The sequence below is a fragment of the Rhineura floridana genome, chromosome 1 (genome assembly GCF_030035675.1).
Source record: "Rhineura floridana isolate rRhiFlo1 chromosome 1, rRhiFlo1.hap2, whole genome shotgun sequence".
Classification (NCBI taxonomy): Eukaryota; Metazoa; Chordata; class Lepidosauria; order Squamata; family Rhineuridae; genus Rhineura; species Rhineura floridana.
This window is the reverse complement of record NC_084480.1, coordinates 137015861-137036101: the sequence shown is the minus strand read 5'-3', so window position 1 is coordinate 137036101 and position 20241 is coordinate 137015861. Positions and strand designations below refer to the sequence as shown.

The 20241-nt window shown below is 44.0% G+C and overlaps 1 protein-coding gene across 1 annotated transcript; it reads left to right on the top strand.

Annotated features, from left to right (window-relative positions):
• Positions 1-4773: 4773 nt before the first annotated feature.
• Positions 4774-19325, top strand: NIPSNAP3A (nipsnap homolog 3A). The gene is made up of 6 exons (XM_061633236.1): positions 4774-5110; positions 12879-13086; positions 15532-15690; positions 17007-17156; positions 17590-17676; positions 17793-19325. The coding sequence occupies exons 1-6, from the start codon at positions 5048-5050 to the stop codon at positions 17867-17869; spliced, it is 744 nt and encodes a 247-aa protein (XP_061489220.1). The 5' UTR covers positions 4774-5047; the 3' UTR covers positions 17870-19325.
• Positions 19326-20241: the final 916 nt, after the last annotated feature.

Below are 20241 nucleotides of genomic sequence, written 5' to 3'. Positions count from 1 at the left end.
AATCATGTTTGAAAATGGAAATGGACTGCCTTCAAGTCAATCCTGACTTATGTTGATCCTATGAATAGGATTTTCATGGTAAACGGTATTCAGAGGTGGTTTTACCATAGCCTTCCTCTGAGGCTGAGAGGCAGTGACTGGTCCAAGGTTGCCCAGTGAGCTTCATGGCTGTGTGGGGATTCGAACCCTGGTCTCACAGGTCATAGGCCAACACTGACCTGGGGGAGGGGCAGGGAGGGGAGGGGGAGGAGATTGGGTGGGTGGGTACTGGGCAGAAGAGAAGCCCCTTTATTTATTTATTTATTATTTGATTTCTCTCCCACCCTTCCTCCCAGTAGTAGCCCAGGGCGGCAAACAGAAATGATAAAAACACTTTAAAACATATAAAAAGACCTTAAAATACATTAAAACAAAACATTAAAAACATTTTTAAAAAGCTTTAAAAACATCTTTTTTTAAAAAAAGGGTTAAAAACATTATTAAAGAAAACATTAAAAGCAATTCTAACACAGACGCAGACTGGGATAGGTCTCAACTTAAAAGGCTTGTTAAAAGAGGAAAAAACTTCAAAAGGTGCCAAAAAGATAAATAAATAATAATAATAAATTTTATTTTTCAGCTGCCTATCTGTCCGGGTTAGGGACACTCTAGGCGACAAACAACAAGAATAAAAACAATCCATATACATCAACATAATCAAATTTTAAGCTAAAGAAACCATCCGTTAATTCAGTTATAACATAAAATTAATCTGTCCCAATCTTGTAGGCCTGCCTGAACAGCCAGGTCTTCAAGGCTCGGCAATAGCTGGACAGGGAGGGAGCATGTCTGAGATCGAAAGGGAGAGAGTTCCAGAGGGTGGGGGCCACAACAGAGAATGCCCTCTCTCTGGTCCGTACCAGCCTAGCTGTTCTCACCGGTGGGACCGAGAGAAGGTCTTGCGAGGCTGATCTCGTCAGGCGGCATAATCTGTGATTCTGGAGGCGTTCCTTCAGATATACTGGGCCGAAACCGTATAGGATTTTAAAGGTCAACACCAACACCTTGAACTGGGCCCGGTAGACAACTGGTAACCAGTGAAGATCTAATAACACTGGGGTGATATGATCCCAGCGACGGCTATGCGTAATCAAGCATGCCACCGCATTCTGTACCAGCTGTAATTTCTGGACCGTTTTCAAGGGTAACCCCACGTAGAGCGCATTGCAATAGTCTAGGCGAGAGGAGACCAGGGCATGTATCACCTGAGGGAGCAAATGAACAGGAAGGCAGGGTCGCAATCTCCGTATCAGACGTAATTGATACCAGGCTGTCCGGCTCACTGCTGTAATCTGAGCCTCCATGGACAGCTGGGAGTCAAGTATGACCCCAAGACTGCGGACCTGGTCCTTCAGGGGCAAACTTACTCCATCAAGCATCAGGTCAGTAATTCCTAGTTTCCTTTTATCTCCCACAAGTAGTACCTCAGTCTTGTCGGGGTTCAGCTTCAGCCTATTCTCTCCCATCCATCCACTTACAGATTTCAGGCACTTGGACATGGTGTTCACAGCCAACTCCGGTGAGGACTTAAAGGAGAGATAGAGCTGTGTCATCGGCGTACTGATGGCACTGCAACCCAAAACTCCTGATGATTGCTCCCAGCGGTTTCACATAGATGTTGAATAGCATGGGAGAGAGGATAGAACCCTGTGGCACTCCACACTGAAGAGGACAAGGGTCTGAAACCTCATCTCCCAATGCCACCCGTTGCTGCCTATCAGAGAGATAGGAACGGAACCACTGCAGGACAGTGCCTCCTATTCCTAATCCCTCTAGACAATTTAAAAGGATACTGTGGTCAACAGTATCGAAAGCCGCTGAGAGGTCCAGGAGGACAAGGAAGGTGTATTCACCCCTATCCAATGTCCTCCGCATATCATCTACCAGAGCGACCAAGGCTGTTTCCGTTCCATGACCAGTCCTAAAACCCGATTGGTATGGACCTAAATAATCCGTTTCCTCCAAGTGTGTCTGTAATTGTGCAGCCACCACCCTCTCAATCACCTTGCCCAAGAATGGTAAATTAGAGACTGGGCGAAAGTTGTTTAACTCTTGGGGATCCAAGGACGGTTTTTTTAAGATGGGCTTTATTACCGCTTCCTTGAGGGCTGATGGCATTGCACCCTCTTGCAAGGATGCATTCACCACCACCTTGATCCCTTTGCCCAGTCTCTCTTTACAGCTCATGATGAGCCATGAAGGGCAAGGATCAACCAAACAGGTGGTTGGCTTCACAGTACAGAGCACCTCGCCCACTTCCTCAGAGAGAAGAGGCTGAAACCGATCCCAACAGACCGGAATGCAACTGGCCGACTCTGGCCCACTTCCTGTCTCCACGGCGAGTGGAAGCATACTCTTCAGACGCTCGATTTTGTCGGCAAAGTGTTTAGCAAAAGTATCACAGGAGATTTTAGAATGTTCCATGGGTTCCTGAGCAACTGGACCGACCAGGCTTCGGACCACTTGGAACAATCTCCTGGGACAGCACTCTGCCGACGCAATAGAGGCAGCAAAGAAATTTCTCTTTGCTGCCTTTGTTGCCACCTGGTAGGCAGCTATTGCTGCTCTAACCCGTGTTCGATCGCCTTCAGTGCAGGATTTCCGCCACCGGCGCTCAAGTCGTCTCACCTCCTGTCTCAGACCCCGCAACCGTGGTGTGTACCAAGGTGCTGTCTGAGTTCTGTTCAGGGGGAGAGGATGTTTCGGAGCCACCCGGTCCACCGCCCTGGCGATCTCCTTATTCCACTCCATCACCAGGGATTCGACCGGGCAACCTTCAGTCAGCGCCATATCCCCCAGTGCATTCAGGAATCCTTTCGGCTCCATCAGGCGTCTGGGGCGGACCATTCTAATAGGTCCTTGTCCCCTGCGGAGGGAGTGTGGCATCGAGAAATCTATATTCACCTGATAATGATCTGACCATGACACAGGGTTAGAAGATAGCAGAGAGCAAAAGGAAAACACTCTGAACAGTATCATTGCTTTTCACCATTTCCCCCACCTTTTTATTCTAAAGCAGGCACATGTAGCCTCCCACCCAAATTTAAACCGAAGCTGTCCCTGGCTACATCCACACCAGGCCTTTATTTCACTTTGGACAGTCATGGCTTCTCTCAAAGAATCCTGGGAAGTGTAGTTAGTGAAGGGTGCTGAGAGTTGCTAGGAGACGCCTTGTTCCACTCACAGACCTTCATTCAGAGTGGCTGACTGTTAAACCAGTCTGGCCACTGGGCCTCTGTCAGGGGAATAGGAGTCTCTTCTCAGCACCCTTCACAAACCACACTTCCCAGAATTCTCTGGGGGAAGGCATGACTGTCTCATGTGAAATCAAAGTCTGGTGTGGGCATGACCCTGTGATTAGGCAAGCCCAGCAGCTGTGAGGCTTTTAGAACACTGACAGTTGGTTCTTACTGGGCATGCCCCGTGTTATCATTGGCTTCCAGCCAAAATTTATGAAATTAATTAAAAATCAGCCAGGCATTTTTTAAACCTTTAAACTGCAGAATATGAAGGTCAGAGTATGGGGCAAGGTCAGTATTAGGATTACAGGTACTCTGTGAACATGGCTGATTTTTAATGAATTTCAACAAATTATGAGAACTCGCAGAGAAAAAAAGTCCAAAAGGGCTCTGCGGTTTTTTTCACTTTTTAGACTTTGAACTCTCGATTCTCTCTGACTGTTTTGTGTATCGCCATGAAAATTGAGAGGGTTGTTAAGCAAGCATTTCTGAGTTCAGTACTATAAGTTTTGTAAGGTTTTGTTTTGACATGAGCTTATGGGAAGCATCAGAATACCATGGGGGTATTTTCAATTTAACATTGCGGAATGTGAAAAATCCACGCTGACTATAGTATACAGCCACTCTTGTGGCTGTGTAATATTTCTAAAATTGCATCACGGCAGACGTTTAGAGTTTTCTACCATGTCCCCAAACCTTTTCCCTTTTTCATGTAATATAACCACCCTGAAGAACTAGAACAAAGCTTGCTGACTATTTTGTAACTTTTTCATTAGTCCCAATGTGGTAAGTTTGTTACAGGTCAATTAATGTAAGCTCCTTCAAGCTATCATGAGAACTACTCTACTGCTAAACCTTTTCCCTGTGAATTGCCTGATCACCTTCTGGTTTCCACCACTCCGTCGTTGACTGTTGGCCATGCTGGCTGAGCCTGATACGAACCATAGTCCAAAACATCTTGAAGGGCACCAGGTTGGGGAAGGCTGTTGTAGACATATCAATAGGAGGTGAAGGGACTGAGTAGTAATATCATAGTCCAGTCAGTCACCTGATCTCCAGTGGTGCTAGACAAATGTCACAATACATTTTCTTGAAAACAAATGGCTAGATAGTAATGATGTTTGTTTCACTTGCTTTAGCTATTGTATTTTAAAATGCAGTATTAATTATTTTTATGGTAACCTCGATAATTTTATTGATGACTGGCTACATACATTTAATTAATAAAAATAATCTATTGAGTGTATAATTCATGCAGTTATGATCTGAGCGTTAAGAACAACCTCATTGAGAACCCCTCCCCTCCACCCCCCGGTGCAATAATTACAGTACATAATCTATAACCCATCCCTGCCTTCCAGGAGTTCAGGGTGTTGCAGACGGGAGAGCTTCACGAAGGAGCGGCAAGGGGTGGCTTTTGAAAAGAGGCCGTTTAGCTCAAGCAAGCCCAACACTCCTAACCGGGTGGGGGATCGCATAGCGCGTGCGAGAAATTTCTTTCAGCAGCACAGTCCAGGCAGCGCGTCCATCTGGCAGTGCCGTACCATCCATCCATCCCGCCAGGTTTGAGGCGAGGGGGGCGCCGCCACAGTGGCTGCTTTTGTGCGCATTGTGGAGGCGGCCACGAGCTCCGCGCCGTCCAATGCTTTCTGCGCGCCGGTGGGCTGAGCCAGGAAAGCGGGCGGCCGCAGTGGTAGGCGGAAGCGCCTTGCCGTGACCTTAAAGAAGGCTGCGTCGCCACCGCCGCCTCTTTCTCCCGCGACTAGACCATGTTGGCCTCCCGGATTCTTGTCAGGGGAGTCGCGGCAGCGTCGCGAGGAGTCGCTGCTCAGGTAAAAGGAGAGTAACGATGGACGCCGTGTAAAGGCGAAGAAGCCCCAGGAGGGGCATGGGCTGAGGCTGCCAAACGAGGGGTGTGCCTTGGTGTTTGCTGACAGGCCGAAATCTACCTGGTGCTGCTTTGGCCGGCCGGGGAGGGGGGAGGGAGCTCCTCCTTCTGCCTGCCACACAGCTATTAAAAAGGCATAGGAAGAAATGTGGCGGGAGAACAAGAAATCCTATGGAATGCAGAGAGGGACCTGCGCCAGAGCAAACCTGGGACTGGGCTATAGAGTCTTTCAGGCCTGGCAGGAACTTGGTTGAGTACCTCCTCTCCTGCCGGGAAGTTTTAGAGGGGAGGGCAGCCGCCTGCCAGCACCGCCTCATGTTCTGATGTTTTGAGCAAGGTACCATTTAAAGAACAGCTGGTATAGCACAGTGGGGAGGAGAGCCTGGCTGCGAGTTCAGATCCTCGCTCGTATCTCCTGGGTGTAAAGGGCCAGCTAAAGATCACCCCCACATTGAGTGGCTCCGGGGTTACGTGCCCTGCCACCTGTGCAGCCGTGAGCAAGCTGCATAGTCCCAAGGACCCAGTTGCCCCCCAGCTGGCAGTTGCGGATAAGGAAGGGGCTGGCTTGTGCAGCTGTGGCAAGCTGAGCAGGCCCTAGCCAGCTGGGGAGGACTAGCCTCAGAGGGAGGCAATGGTAAACCCCTCTGAATACCACTTACCATGAACACCCTATTCATAGGGTCGCCATAAGTCGGGATGGACTTGAAGGCAGTCCATTTCCATTTCCATCATTCCATCATTTAAGGGGAGGGCAGGCAGTAGGCACACTAGTAGCTTCAAAAGCAGTGAAGAATGGATTTTCTGGCTGCATTTCGAAGTGACTCAGCCCTTGGCCGGACACACCTTCCTTTCCTGCTGCTGACTTCAGATCTTCTAGGACCTTCTGCACCAAAATGTTGGGCTAGTCACTGTCTTTGCCAGAGCCTACAGCAAAGCATTTCCATTGGCCACACCTGGAGGGGCAACAGTTTGATCTACTAATCAGTTGAGAAATCTGTCTGAAGCTGAATTTTTTAAAAAATGCACTTGAGCTGATCCAACCAGGTTTTAGGGTAAAAAGGGGCGGGGTTTGACTAGGGTAGTGTTCCTGTTTTAAGAAAACAGGTGGAGATGCAGTGGAACTGGCACCATAGTAAGTGTGTCTCTATCCTTACACAGTAAAAGAATCTGTTTCTGGAAATGCCAAGTTCTGAATGGCAATGTACCACTATATGTGTGTTTGTATGTTTATCCTATCTGCATATATGTGTTGTCTATTCAACACAAGTATACTTTTCTTTCCAGCCAAGTACACACCTAAACGCTAATCAGAAATCGAAATGAACTCCATAGAGTGATTGCTTGGAAGCCATTGAACTTTCTGTTTTGTGTGTGCTTGTGCATCTAATAAACCAAGACAGCCACACAACTTTCTTCCTTGTGACATCCAATGTACTGGTTTCCCCCACACTGCTTTGAAAGTGTCTCTGGGGCAGGCTTCAGGCTTGTTGCCCTTTTTTTACTGGAACCCTACAATCTGCCAACCAAAGCCAGGTGCCAAAGACATAATTCCACAAATGGAAATCAAGAACAGGATATCACCAAGCACATTCTGACCCTAGAAATTTGTTTTTAAGTACCAAAACTTAACTGAGCTCACAATCCTATCTTAGAAAAGTCTAAAATTGTTAGCTTTCTCCATCTTAGCAGCTTAATTTAGGTGAGAAAAGGTTATTTTGTTGTTGCTGTTGTTAAATAACTAGGAATCTGAAACCCTAGTTGACCTACTGCACACCAGAGTTCTCCTGATTACCTTTTGCCGAATCCTGCTCTTGGAGGTATCCAGCCGTGGAGCCTTTCAAGTAAGAGCCAACATGATTCAGGGTTGAATCCCTAAATTTATTGGTGTGTGAGTATGGTTCTGCCACCCTACATACTTCCTTAGTAGGCTTGATTTCTTCAAAAAAAGATACTGACCAAACTTGCCTTTTTCTTGGCTTCACCAGCTGCATGTTAATATTTTAATGCAGATTTGGCTAACTTATGGTTTGGAGACTTGTTCCAGTTCCTCAAGCATTTTTTTTTCTAGCCCCACAAGACCTCACTGAGTTTGGCGGCAGCAAAAGGCAGACTAATTTAAAGGGAACACAGCACTGGGGTGGGCAGAGCCCATAGCCCTGCTGGGGAGATAAACTGCCCCCTTCCTGGTTATGACAGCAACCATTTGATAAATGGAGAGGGGTGATAACCCCCTTAGTTGATCTGCACTTAGGGAGAGGGGAGAGGCTGCATTTATGTCTGCCTGTCTGTGTGTGCATGAGAAAGTGTGGATGGACACCCCCCCTCATGCCACACCTACTCCTGGCAAGGATTGGCCAAGAGTGAATGTGGCCCTCTGGTCAGAAAAAGGTTATCCACTCCTATTTGAAAGTGTTCTAAAATGTCATCAAGGATATGCACTTAACTGCAATATAATTATATGTTAACCCACCCTTGTTCCAAGGAGCTCAGTGTGCAATGTATTGCTCCCCCCCCCAATTTATCCTTCCGTTAGGCTGAGAAAGGGAGAATGATAGTTTAGTCCAAAAAAGTCACCTAGTAATCTTTGAGGCTGAGTGGAGACTTGGACCCTGGTCTAAATCCAGTCCTCTAACAGGGTCAATGTTGTAAGTACTACACCACAGTCTCTCTCTGGAATTTGTGTGGGAAAACTCTGTGCTTTCTTCTGAAAATGATGGTTTGTAAAATTGGAGAAACCAAAACACTGCTGCAGCTAAGGCAGGAATGTGCCATGTCTTGTTTGCAAAGCAGCATTTTAAATGTTGCTGTGTGGCAGTGATAAATCCTGGAAAGAGTCATCTAGGACAGTTGGGATGCTCTGCTGCTGTATTCCAGTGAATTCTCCTACTCTTTCTATATCTAAAGTACTTCTGATGCATAATACTGTGAACGAAGGGAGATCTCTAGAGCCCTCCAGCCATACGTGGTTGCCAGCTGCTGTTCTTAGGAAAGGAAAAGACAGAGCAACAAAGCCTGCTCTCTGCTGGGATCTTTGCCAAGAATACAGCTGAAGTGGGACACACTCATTTCTTTGGAGGTCCTGCTGGCACTTGGAAATGTAAAACAGTGCCAAAGCAGTGATTAATCCCCCCCTTTGTTTTGTGTATCTTAACGAGTTCATTGGAAGCTGCAAGTGCTCTGCCTTAAATGACTGTTAGTGAGAGGGAGGCAGGTTGAATTGAGAAGCGATGGAACATGAAGAGAGTAAAGGTAACCTTGGTCTCCTGTAAGGTTTATTTAATTGGAGAACAAACCCAGCTTGGTTTCATCTGTGTACCGTGCTGTCCGGTGTTTATGTACCTCTGCCTTCTGTGAGATCAGGAGGGAACAAAGTACAATTCTTATAATGTAGCCTGTAACTGATGTACACTTGAGGCTGCAATCGTCTGCACGTTCTCTTGGAAGGAAGGAAGGCCTGTGGAACTCAATGTGATTTACTTCAAGATATAGCATCAGACTGCTTGAGTACAGGTTGAGGTCCAAGCCCACGTACAAGCTGACTAGAATATCCACCTGCCTGCCTCCTTTGATATTACATTTACAGAAGGCTGGCCATGATGACCAGGCAATATTATACGCTCACACATACCCCTTAAAGAGGGAGGCGACAGGGGCTTCTGACATTGCTCTGTGCTTGACACCCAGCACAGTGGGGGTGGGGGAGGTAAAGAAGTGAAGGCCTGGAAAAAATGGAAAGATTGGGGGGGTCTTTTCCAAATTTTTCTGTTTTTTTTTCCTGTGCTTTCACATCTCTAGGAGTGTTGAGCCCCTATCTTCCTCCACGGTTGAGAACAGGCTTGGGAGATCACCCCATTGCACTAAACCTCTATTGTTCAGAAAGCAGCAAGAGAGCCGACGTGGTGTAGTGGTTAGAGCAGCGTTACCCAACCTTTTTTGACCCAACACCCCTTTGCAAAATCTTTTTGTGCCCAGCGCCCCCCTCAGATTAAGTATATGCCAATGCTTCCTATTCTTCCCTTAAAATATGAGTAATGCATAAAAGGTATTTTCAATGATTATTACTGATCGTTTTTATCATGCCTTTTTATTGCACTTAGATTACACATTGAATTCTTAGTATGATTTATTAATATACATACATAGTTATAGAAAAGTAAATAAAATGAGATTTATTATAAAATACTAGTGTGATCCTTGAGCTTGATGAGTTTTGGCTAACTTCACAATATCTGGAGTATATAAATCCATAAAATACATGCAAGAAACAAATTGCAGATATAGGAGTTGTTTCTTATTTCACAAATCCTAAAAACATAAGCAAAAGCTAATTAAGTCCACACAGTATGAACCAATAGAATACACTGTGTTACTTAACAACAAACTCATTCAGTTTACCAGCATTGTTTCGTTAAACAAGTTCATTTAAACATCACAGAAACAATGGGTACCGAGTGTGTCCCATTCCTGAAGAAAACCAGCGAATAACTGACTGTCTGCATCACCCGTTTGCACACAGCACTCATCTGTTGGAAGAATGTGCCCTCCACCAATACACCCAGCTTATCAAACACTCTCTCGTGATTGGTTCCAACATCCCTCAAGATAGCATCGGAACATTACCTAGTGCCGGGGCGTGGCTAATATCCCCATTCCTTGATATGACACTGGCCACTATTCAGAATTTCTTTACTAAAGAGCACACACTATTTATAGTGTTATTTCCATGAATTGAGACTATTAAATACATTCTAACTGGGGACAAAACAGTTTAAAAATTAATGATCTGTGTATTAAATAAAATTAAACTTAAATGCTTCAACTGTCGCATCAGACCGCCAAATGTCAACACCCCCTGATGAACCCAAATGCCCCCCTAAAGTTTCTAGTCACGCCAATGCTCCCCTGAAAGGCTGTAACGCCCCTCAGGGGGGCGCTACCACTCACGTTGGGAATCACTGGGTTAGAGTGTGGGACTAGGGCCTGGGAGAAGGGGGTTCAAATCCCTACTCAGCTGTGAAGCTCACTGGATGACCTTAAGCTACTCATTGTCCCTTAGCCTAACCTACCTTTCAAGGTTGTTGTGAACATAAAACTGGAACGGGGAGAATGATGTACCCCCGCCTTGAGCTTGGAGGAAAGGTGGAGTATAAATATAATAATAAATAGATATCTCACTGCTTTCCAAGCATCCCTGGCTTTTGCAAGGGTACCTCCTGTCTCATTAACCTGTTAGAGTTCTTTGAGAGTGTCAATATGCATATTGATAGAGGTGATCCAGTGGACATAGTATACTTGGACTTTCAAAAAGGTCTCTACGAGGTATCTCACCAAAGACTTCTTAAGCTTAATAATCGTGGAACAAGAGGAGAGGTCCTCTTGTGGATCAGAAATGGTTAAGTAGCAGGAAGCAGAGAGTAGGAATAAATGGACAGTTCTTCTAATGGAGGGATGTAGAAAGTGGAGTCATAAACAATCTAGAGTTAGAGGTAATGAGGTGGCCAAGTTTGCTGACGATACTAAATTTTTCAGGGTTGTTGAAAGAAAAAGGGATTGCGAAGAGCTCCAAAGGAACCTCTCCAAACTGAGTGAATGGGCAAATGCAATTCAGTGTAAACAAGTGTAAAGTTATGCATATTGGAGCAAAAAATATTAATTTCCCATTTACGCTCCTGGGGTCTGAACTGGCTGTGACTGACCAGGAACGAGACCTTGGGGTCGTAATGGATAGCTTGATGAAGATTTTGACCTAGTGTGCAGAAAAAGGCAAATTCCGTTCTAGGAATCATTAGGAAAGCATGAAAATGAAACTATTTAGTTATAATACTAAAATATTATACAAATCTATGGTGCGGCCACATTTGGAATACTGTGTACAGTTCTGGTCACCTCATCTAAAAAGGATGTTGTAGAACTAGAAAAGGTTCAGAAAGGGGCAACCAAAATGATCAAGGGAATGGAGCAACTCCCCTATGAGGAAAGGTTGCAGCATTTGGGGCTTTTTAGTTTAGAGGGAAAGCAAGTAAGAGGAGGTATGGTAGAAGTGTATAAAATAGACACGGCATGAAGAATGTGGATAGAGACAAGTTTTTCTCCCTCTGTCTTAACACTAGAACTTGTGGATATCCAATGAACCTGAATGTTGGAAGATTCAGGACATACAAAAGAAAGTACTTCACACATACTCTGCAATTCATTCCCACAAGAGGCTGTGATGGCTGCCAGCTTGGATGGCTTCAAAAGAGTATTAGACATGTTCATGGAGGATGAGGCTATCAGTGCTTCCTGATCATAGTTGGAGGTGGTATGCTTCTGAATGCCAGTTGCTAGAAATGGCAGGAGGGGAAAGTTCTCTTGCACCCAGATCCTCCTTGCAGGCTTCCCATGGGCAACTGGTTGGCCACTGTGAGAACAGAATGTCAGATTTGATGGGCCATTGGCCTGATCCATCAGGCTCTTCTTACAGAATCAGAATAGTAGTGTTGGAAGGGGCCTATAATGCCATCTAGTGCAACCCTCTGCTCAATGCAGAAATCCAAATTAAAGAATACCCGACAGGTGGCTGTCCTCTTGAATGCCTCCGCCTCCTCCCTAAGTAATTGGTTCCATTATCATACCGCTCTGGCAGTTAGGAAGTTTTTTCTGATGTTTATTTATTTATTTATTTTATTAGATTTATATACCGCCCGACTAGCATTAGCTCTCTGGGCGGTGAACAACAGAATATAAAAATACAAAACAGGCGAAATCTGGCTTCCTGTAAGTTGAGCCCATTATTCCGTGTCCTACACTCTGGGACAATTGAGAAGAGATCCCGGCCCTCCTCTGTGTGACAACCTTTCAAGGGCAATCATATCTCCCATCAGTCTTCACTTCTTGAGGCTAAACATAGCCAGTTCTTTCAGTCTGTCTTCATAGGGCTTTGTTTCCAGTCCCCTGATCATCCTTGTTGCCTTCCTCTGAACCTTTTCCAGTGTGTCTGCATCCTTCTTAAAGTGTGGTGTCCAGAACTGGACTCAGTACTCAAGATGAGGCCTAACCTGTGTCGGATAGAGGAGAGCTAGTACTTCACTTCTTATGTTCCCTTCTGCATCAGGAAGAGCCCAACACATCCTCCCACGCCCCTGAAAACAGCCTGGCATCATGGAGAGTCATTCTGCATGGGGGTGGGAAGAGGGTATTTGATTCTGATCTTTTCCCAGAGAAAAAGCTGTAATGTTTGTTCTAGCTCAGAACTACCTTAGCCCTCATCTAGATTCCAAGATTTAATTTCTGCAGAGTTGTACCTCTCTAAACAACACTTCATAATAATATAAATTAAATTAATGTCATTCCTTTGTATTTTAATTGTGACTTAGAAGAATCAGATTCCAATATGAGAGTACAAAGGCTGCAATCCTAACCACATCTACTGAGAAGTAGATAAGTGAGGTTAGCACTGCAGCCTAAAATGCATTTTTCAATCATAGAAAGGTTAAAGACTTGGCTGAATGAGTTCCAGTATTTTATTTCTTCAGTGACACCTAATTATGACTTTAGCTGAGTGCATTCAACTGGAGTGAGTTTGTGGTCCTGACTGCTATTGCCATAATAATAACCAATCTACCTTTCTGACCCTGCAAGTTCACATTGCATATGGAAACAGAGACGGAAAGGAACTTTCCTTGCAGATTATTTTCTTACATATTTGTTTCTAAAAATTATTTTCTTTTCAGGTCTCATTGCCTTTTGCCACAGGGCCCAGACAAGATGATGGCACATTTTATGAATTCCGTACCTATACAATTAAGCCAGACAAGGTGAAAGACTTTCTGGACCTGACCAGTAAAAACATTCACCTTCGTACAGCTCATTCCCAGATGGTTGGATACTGGACCTCAGAATTTGGGGGAATGAATAAAGCTTTTCATATTTGGAAGTATGGTATGCACCGCTCTGCTTCATAGTGCCTTGCATGTCATTGAGCAGCTAATGAGATTGTCGCTCTGGACCTCCCACGTGGTGTGGGAACTTTTCAGGTTACTTGAGCAATCACGGAAGGAGTCGTACTACAGCAGTTCCTGCGTCGTCCGTGTAATTTAACAAACATGCCAAAGTTGGCAACTGAGGGGGGCACTGAGCATCATTCAGCAGGCTAAATTTTGCTTACATGCCTTCAGTTGCTGACTCCTTAGTTCAGGCCAATTGAATGAATATTATTTTGAAGCGACAAACAGTGCCTTCTATAGGAGTATGCATACAAACTGTTCTGGAGTCAGTGTGGCTTCAGAGCTACAGAGAATACGATGTGACTAGGCTTTATTTTTTAAACAACTTACAAATCCTCCATCTACCAAACCTTGTTTGTTTTCTTTTGCCCTCTAATTATAGAAATGAGTGGTGGTTATCCAGCCTCTGATAAGTTTTTTTGGTGGCCTCCCCAAGACAACCTGCCCCCACAAATTTATCACTAAAAAAATGAAAAAAATACTGACTTCTCTTTTGGGTTCCACGCTGTTGTTGCCAAAACCATTGTCCACCCAAGACTAGCCAATAATTGTCTCTAAAAATGAATAAATTTAAAATGATTGGCCATATCCCACTTCTGCACTTTGACTCAGCCCACTTTGATATGCGGCCCACAAAAGGGTTGACAATAGGTCAGTGTGGCCTTTGGCCCGAAAAAGGTTAACCACCCCTGACGTAAATGGTTAGCACAGATTGCTCTCTTACATGCAAATATAATACCACTTCTCAGTTCAAAGCAATGACGCTTCCTTGGCACTCTATTTTTGGCCAGGAGAATGGCACTGATAGTAGAGGGTGCAAAGAGTTGTATGTGCATTCGGGCAGCTGCAAGCTTTAATTGACAAATACATAAATAAATGAAACCGTTAATTGGTTAACTGGGGAGGCAAATGTTTAACTGGTGGGGCTGAGGATTAAGGGCTTGCTTGTCTTTGAAGCTGCCTTGGGTCTGGTGTATTACTATGGAATAAAAAGATGGGAGTAGAAAAAGAGGAAGGCCAAACAAGAGATGGATTGACTCCATAAAGGAAGCCACACACCTGAACGTACAAGATCTGAACAGGGTGGTTCATGACAGATGCTCTTGGAGGTCGCTGATTCACAGGGTTGCCATAAGTCGTAATTGACTTGAAGGCACATAACAACCACCACCACCAGTGGGCTAATACAGATTAGTGTTGGCAGTTTCTTTACGGCTAAAGGTTAGATACCAGCATGTGACTCTTTACCTTACCTTACCCTTTCCCTTGTCTCAGTGTTCTAAACTTGGTGACGTGCTAATCTGTTCCCTCTTCATTAAAGCTTGGAATCGGGGTTTAAGTTGGATAGCAATGTTGCACAGGCTTTTAAGGTATCTACTAACTTCCTAACGGTTCTGAGTGTGCTCCCAGTTCCCAGGCTCACGGATCCCAGCATCTTCTCAGTCACAAATCAGGCCAGAATGAGAATATAACATAGCAAGAAATCTTTTTACCAGAATGTTGCACCTTAGAAAAATGAAACAAGAAAGAATAACCGAACCAGCATTCTATGTTCTATGTCTGTCAGCATACTATAACTGAATCAGCATTCAGTTGGCAAATAGGCTTTTTAAAGTTTAATAAAAGACAGAGGTTCTGGATATAAACAGAAAAATTAAGGCTGCAATCCTATATTCACTTATCTAGAAGTGAATCCTATTGAACTCTGTGGGGGTTACTTAAAGAGTTGGCATGTGTAGGATTGCACTGTTACATTTTGTGCCTGTTTAGCCATAACTGAATTTAATTACTAATTCTAATAAATGGCTGCAGTTTTCTAGTTTTGTATTTTAACCTGGTGAGTCTCATAGAAACGACTGTCAGTTGATTGACCCAGCAACCCTTTTATAGGCCAAAAGCAGAATATTAGAAAATGTAGACCTGCTCCAAATAAGCAAACATTTTCTGAGACTTGCCTCCTAAATCTCTGCAGGACCTGCAAAGAACTTGCATTTGAACTTGCAGGTGAAGATATTTGGGTTTACCAGCAATTGGTTTTAAACCTGGCCTTCTGCGGGTATAGCTGAGACACCATTTTCAACCACACTTTGACCAATGCAAGCGGAGTAATAAGTATTCATGTATTATTAGGTCATGATACCTCAAACCACATCTTCTTTCAGAAGGAGGGCAGTCCTAATGACGAAGGTGACCTAGGGGTCAGTTCAAACCCCACATCAAACCATGGTTGACACCGTTGCTTGGAATTATGGCTTGAGCTTCCAAATATGCAACATGCAAACCATGGTTAGACCTGCTCTCGTTTCCCACCCTCTCTGCACTTTCTATACTGGTATCTGTGGTGTGCTGCAATCCTAACATGCCTTTCCTGTGTTTGTAGAGAGCTTTGCTCAAAGATCTGCTGTCCGGACAGCATTAGCCAAAGACCAAGAATGGCAGGAAAAATACATGTCTCGAATGCTACCCTTGTTAGACAAACAAGAGAATGAAATTGCTTACCTGGTGCCCTGGTGTGAACTTAACAGCCCTCCAAAGGATGGTAAGTTGTTTTGTGGAGTGTTGTTTAAAGTTCTCAACTCGGTACTATTAAATGGTGTCATTTTTAGCTGTTAATGGGGACTGAGTCTAAGCACGTTGGCATTTTTGATTTGGTAGACGGACTAGTTTCTTTCCAGATTCTATCATGTAAAGCTGTGTTTTGTCTTTGCAGCCCTAAGGACTAGATTCATGCTTTTAAAAGACTGGGATTCCTTAGAAACCAAGTAAGGGCAGACAAACTGAAAGATAGCTTGCCCCCCATTGCCAGTCTTCTACATTCCACAATTTCAGGGAGTGTTGTGCATGTTTTAGAATGCCTTTTCACTTCATGCAGAGTGTCATTGAGGCCCACCAGGCCTGGCTAGGACCACCCATGAACTGAATGTGCACTTTTGAACATGCCCCAGAACATACTTGGGGCTCCATAGCTAACATTCAGGAGTTCGTTAGAGGACAAATCAATGTTTAAGGGTTCCTTGAAGGTAGAAAACTATTGCTTTTTAATTCAGAAGTAACAACAGCGGTTTAAATCTGCCAATACGTGCACATTTCCCTCTATCCCTATGTAATATTTTTCTTGCCTAATTATGTCAGGTCTGTGTGAATTTTGCACTTTTTTTTTACTGCATGAAGATAAAATTACAGAGCAATCCAGTGGGGGGGAGGTGGATGATTTGCACTTTCCAGTGTCCAGCTTCCGTTTTTGTTTTTTAACAGTTTCACTGTTTTGGAATGATAGTTTGTCTTCCGTGGGGGGGGGAGGTGTTGATGATGAAAGAATGGAAGAAATGTGCATCCTGTAGACCCACACCCTCCCTGGTATGCCATGGCAACACATTCTCTTCACCCAGTGTTGGAGAGGGACTGGATGTGGACCTTTCTGCAGCATTGTGTAGGATCTCTCTGTCCTCTAGTGGATCCTATGGGCTTTGGGACACCCTCCCAGAAACCTTAGGATTGCAGTTGTGGCATATATCTTTTCCTTTACATAATTAATTCTACCTTGCTAGTTAGAGGGGACTGGTAAGAAGTGGTGCAAGGCACTGAATCCCCCACCCCACTGACAGCTGAAATCCTACCAAGTACTTTTTGCCTTTAAAGAGCTTATCAGAAGTTTCCACAAACTTGAAACTGTAACTTTTAAGCCATAAAGGACTAGAAACATTTTTTTTTAAGTTGAAGGCTGAAATACTCTGAATGCCGGATTCTGTGCTTTCACATGTCTGGTTTTGTTCAGTTGCAAAATATACATAGCCCTGATTAAGTTCTGTTACAGGTCTGCTTGTTTTGTGATGCTTTTCCTCTTTTCTTCTCTAGGAGTCTATGAGATGGTTTCCTTCCAGATGAAGCCTGGCGGACCAGCAGTGTGGGGGCAATCCTTTAAAGCAGCTGTTAGTGCTCATATAAAGACAGGCTACACTAAGCTGGTTGGCGTCTTCCACACAGAATATGGACTCCTTAACAGAGGTACAATACTTGACATTTTTCAGTACAAATTTGGGCTGTTATCTGCTGGCCATTTGGCAGAGAAATAATTATGCTGTTTTCCTTTTTTAGGTGGGTCTATCAGAAGAGTTTTTCCTCTACCCTTGTATCTTATAGAGAGCAGAAATTAGGATAGGGGCTACAAAATTATCTCCCTTATTTGAATGAGGACCCATTCTAGCTCTTTTTCATTTACTTGTAAGTGCATCACTATAACTAACATTTGAAATTAAAACATTTAATAATAGCGACTATACTGGATAAGCATGGCTTTCGAAAAGAATCTCTTTCAGCAAAGTACTTTTGCGATTGATGCTTTACTTGTCTCAAACACAGGATTTCCCAGCGAAACAGAAAGGGATTGAGAGCTATTTAACTCCTAACATTATTTAGCTACAGTTTTGTCTTTTCTTAGTTCATGTGCTTTGGTGGAATGAGAACCCAGACAGTCGTGCAGCTGGGAGACACTATGCCCACGAGGATCCCAGGGTAGTCGCAGCTGGTGAGTACAAAATCTTGTCTTTTTTCTCTCCCCTCCACACTTCAATCAAAACCCCACTATTGCTTAAATCATCTTTTGTGTATGTGTTTTAAACAGTCTGTGTAATTTATTTTCAGTTCGGGAAAGTGTTCAGTTCCTGGAATCACAGCAGAACTGTCTCCTGATACCTACAGAATTTTCACCCTTGAAATAGTTTTCTATACCTACTAAGGGGGATTTTTAAAAAGTATTTCCAAGTGAGTCGGTGCTGTCATAATCAAGCCTTATTTTTTCTGCACAAACCCAGTCTTCATCCTCTGTTTCTGCTTGTGGCAGTACACCTAGTTCTCTTGTTGGAAGTGATAGTTGACACAACCCGCCCACTAAATCAGAATTCAAAGCTGATGTAAGCTATATATAAAGAATAGCTTCCATACATTATACTGAGGTTGTCCTTCTTGTGTAGTTAAGATTTGTGAAAGCAGGACAGTCGTGTACAGCACTCTAAGGCTGGAAATAAACAGGCAGAAGCAATCCTGTGGAGCTTTGCAGGGGTAGGAAGAGTCCGCAGCAGAGGAGCCACCACTTCATAACCTCTGCCAGCCTTGCCCTGGCCAAGGCAGAAGGGAGGGCAGCTATTTCCCTTCTTGCTTGCTGCAAGTTCTTTTCTCTGCATCATCCCTTCCACCCCCAAACTGGTTTCAGTGGGAAGGAAGACAATTATGCCAACTCGAGCTACCAGGGGCATGTGTATGAAATAAGGCTTCCCCCAATCCATCCCGACTTATTACCCCAATTGCCTGCAGAGATTTCTGCTGCCTATTAAGGCAGGTGGGCTTCCAAAGTGCTTGTCCATGGGTGGACCTCCCTCTCCACCTGCAGAAGGAAACGGCCACAATATTCTCTAGCCCTTGTGACACCCTCGCCAGGACCAAACAATTGCACCCTAAGTGCACTGAAAGTGATTTGAGAGAGGCATTGTTTCCCAGTGTCTGTGTTTCTTTTACACCATTGTTTAGTCATACCATAGTTGCAGAGTTTTCAAACAATGCACACGGAGAAACTGAGAAGATTGGTACATATCATGAGCCGTGATTCCGTTTTCAAACTCCCTCCAGTGGTCCATAAATGCTACTGTCCACCTAAGTTCTTTTAAAGCTCAAAAGCTACATCAGTCTGAGAGAGAGAGATTTGCCGCTGGTGATGATGTAAAGTTCCAGCAGTAGCCTAAGCAATGTAATGTCTAAGTTTCTGGCTGCCTTTGGATTAAAATTAGGTCAAAGAAACCCTTGCAGAGCAGTTTAGGTTGTGGTTGAGTGAATCATGAAGATGACCTCTTTTTTTTTTTTTTCCAAATGTTTTTTCATGCTATATGGGAGCTCACCTATCAGTTTCTGTCTAGGGCCCAGGGTGGCTTTTACTTTCTTTTCAATACACAGAAAAAATCATTTTAGTCTTTCTATGCAGTTAGGGCGGGCACTGGCTTATTAAAATGCTAAAACTGTGAATTAACCTAATCTTTCTGAAAGCATCTCTGTTAACTCATTCATGTCTATTTCATATTATACGGTCTGCACATGCTTGCACGTTTGGAACCATCACCACCACACATCAATTCCTGAAATGTAAATGTCAAAATGTGAACATTAAACAATGATTTCTAAAGTTTATACATACTGTTGCGGTCTTGCTTCTGTGTTAATTCTTCTGCCTTTTCAGATTCTAGCCATAGCACCCTTACTGAAGCAGTCATTATCATTTAGGTCAAGATGGTCAACCTTTTGATTTAACCTAAGGATATAAAGAGTTTTTTGCAATTGGAGGAAGAGTTCATTCACACACTTCACAAGGGAGGGTATAGAAGTGTCCACTGTGCTCAGATCCGTCCTCTTTAGGAGCTGTTCTGCTTACTATACAGAAATGATTTTTTTGGACTGTGGCACTTCAAATGGCAAGGAGGAGGCAGAATGCTCTTCTACACATTTAAACTCCTTCACCATAGTAAACAACCATATCAGAGAAAGGTTTAATGTAGTCCAGTGTCCTATTTGAGTACATGCAGGATTTTTTTTTTAACATGTTGAAACATTTAAAACATTGCTGACAACAACACCTTGCAGGCATCAGAATTCTACTACCTCATTCTGTGTAATGTGTACAACACAGAATGGGAGTGAGTTTGTTGCACAGCTTCTTCCCATGTTGACTTGGGACTTCTCAAAGCAATAATGGATTGAGAAGGGGGCTCCCAGAACCGTTGATGGGATGGGTGGTAGAGGGGAGAGATATGGGGAAAGCCACTTAGCCACCTAGATATGGGGAAAGCAGTTGTTACTGTAAATAGCTTCTCCAGTATAGATTGGGGAGGCACCAAGTTAGTGAGTCACAGACCACAAAAAGGAGACAAGAAAGGCAACGGGGAAATTAATGGATAGGGACATCTGAGAAGATGCATCGCCTGTGTGATTACTATTAAAAAAATCCCACCATATTTTTGGCTCTTCCTTGTCATGTCAATGGATGGACAAAAAGGGAGTTTCCAGTGTAAGTTTCTGCAGCAACAAACACTGCCCTATTAGTAGTGCA

What these genes read in the sequence shown, in the direction of transcription:
- NIPSNAP3A (XM_061633236.1), top strand. Translation starts at nt 5,048, where the DNA reads ATGTTGGCCTCCCGGATTCTTGTCAGGGGAGTCGCGGCAGCGTCGCGA. An exon ending in CGCGAGGAGTCGCTGCTCAG is followed by an intron (nt 5,111 to 12,878) that starts GTAAAAGGAGAG and finishes TTTTCTTTTCAG; the next exon opens with GTCTCATTGCCTTTTGCCAC. An exon ending in TCCCAGGGTAGTCGCAGCTG is followed by an intron (nt 17,677 to 17,792) that starts GTGAGTACAAAA and finishes ATTTATTTTCAG; the next exon opens with TTCGGGAAAGTGTTCAGTTC.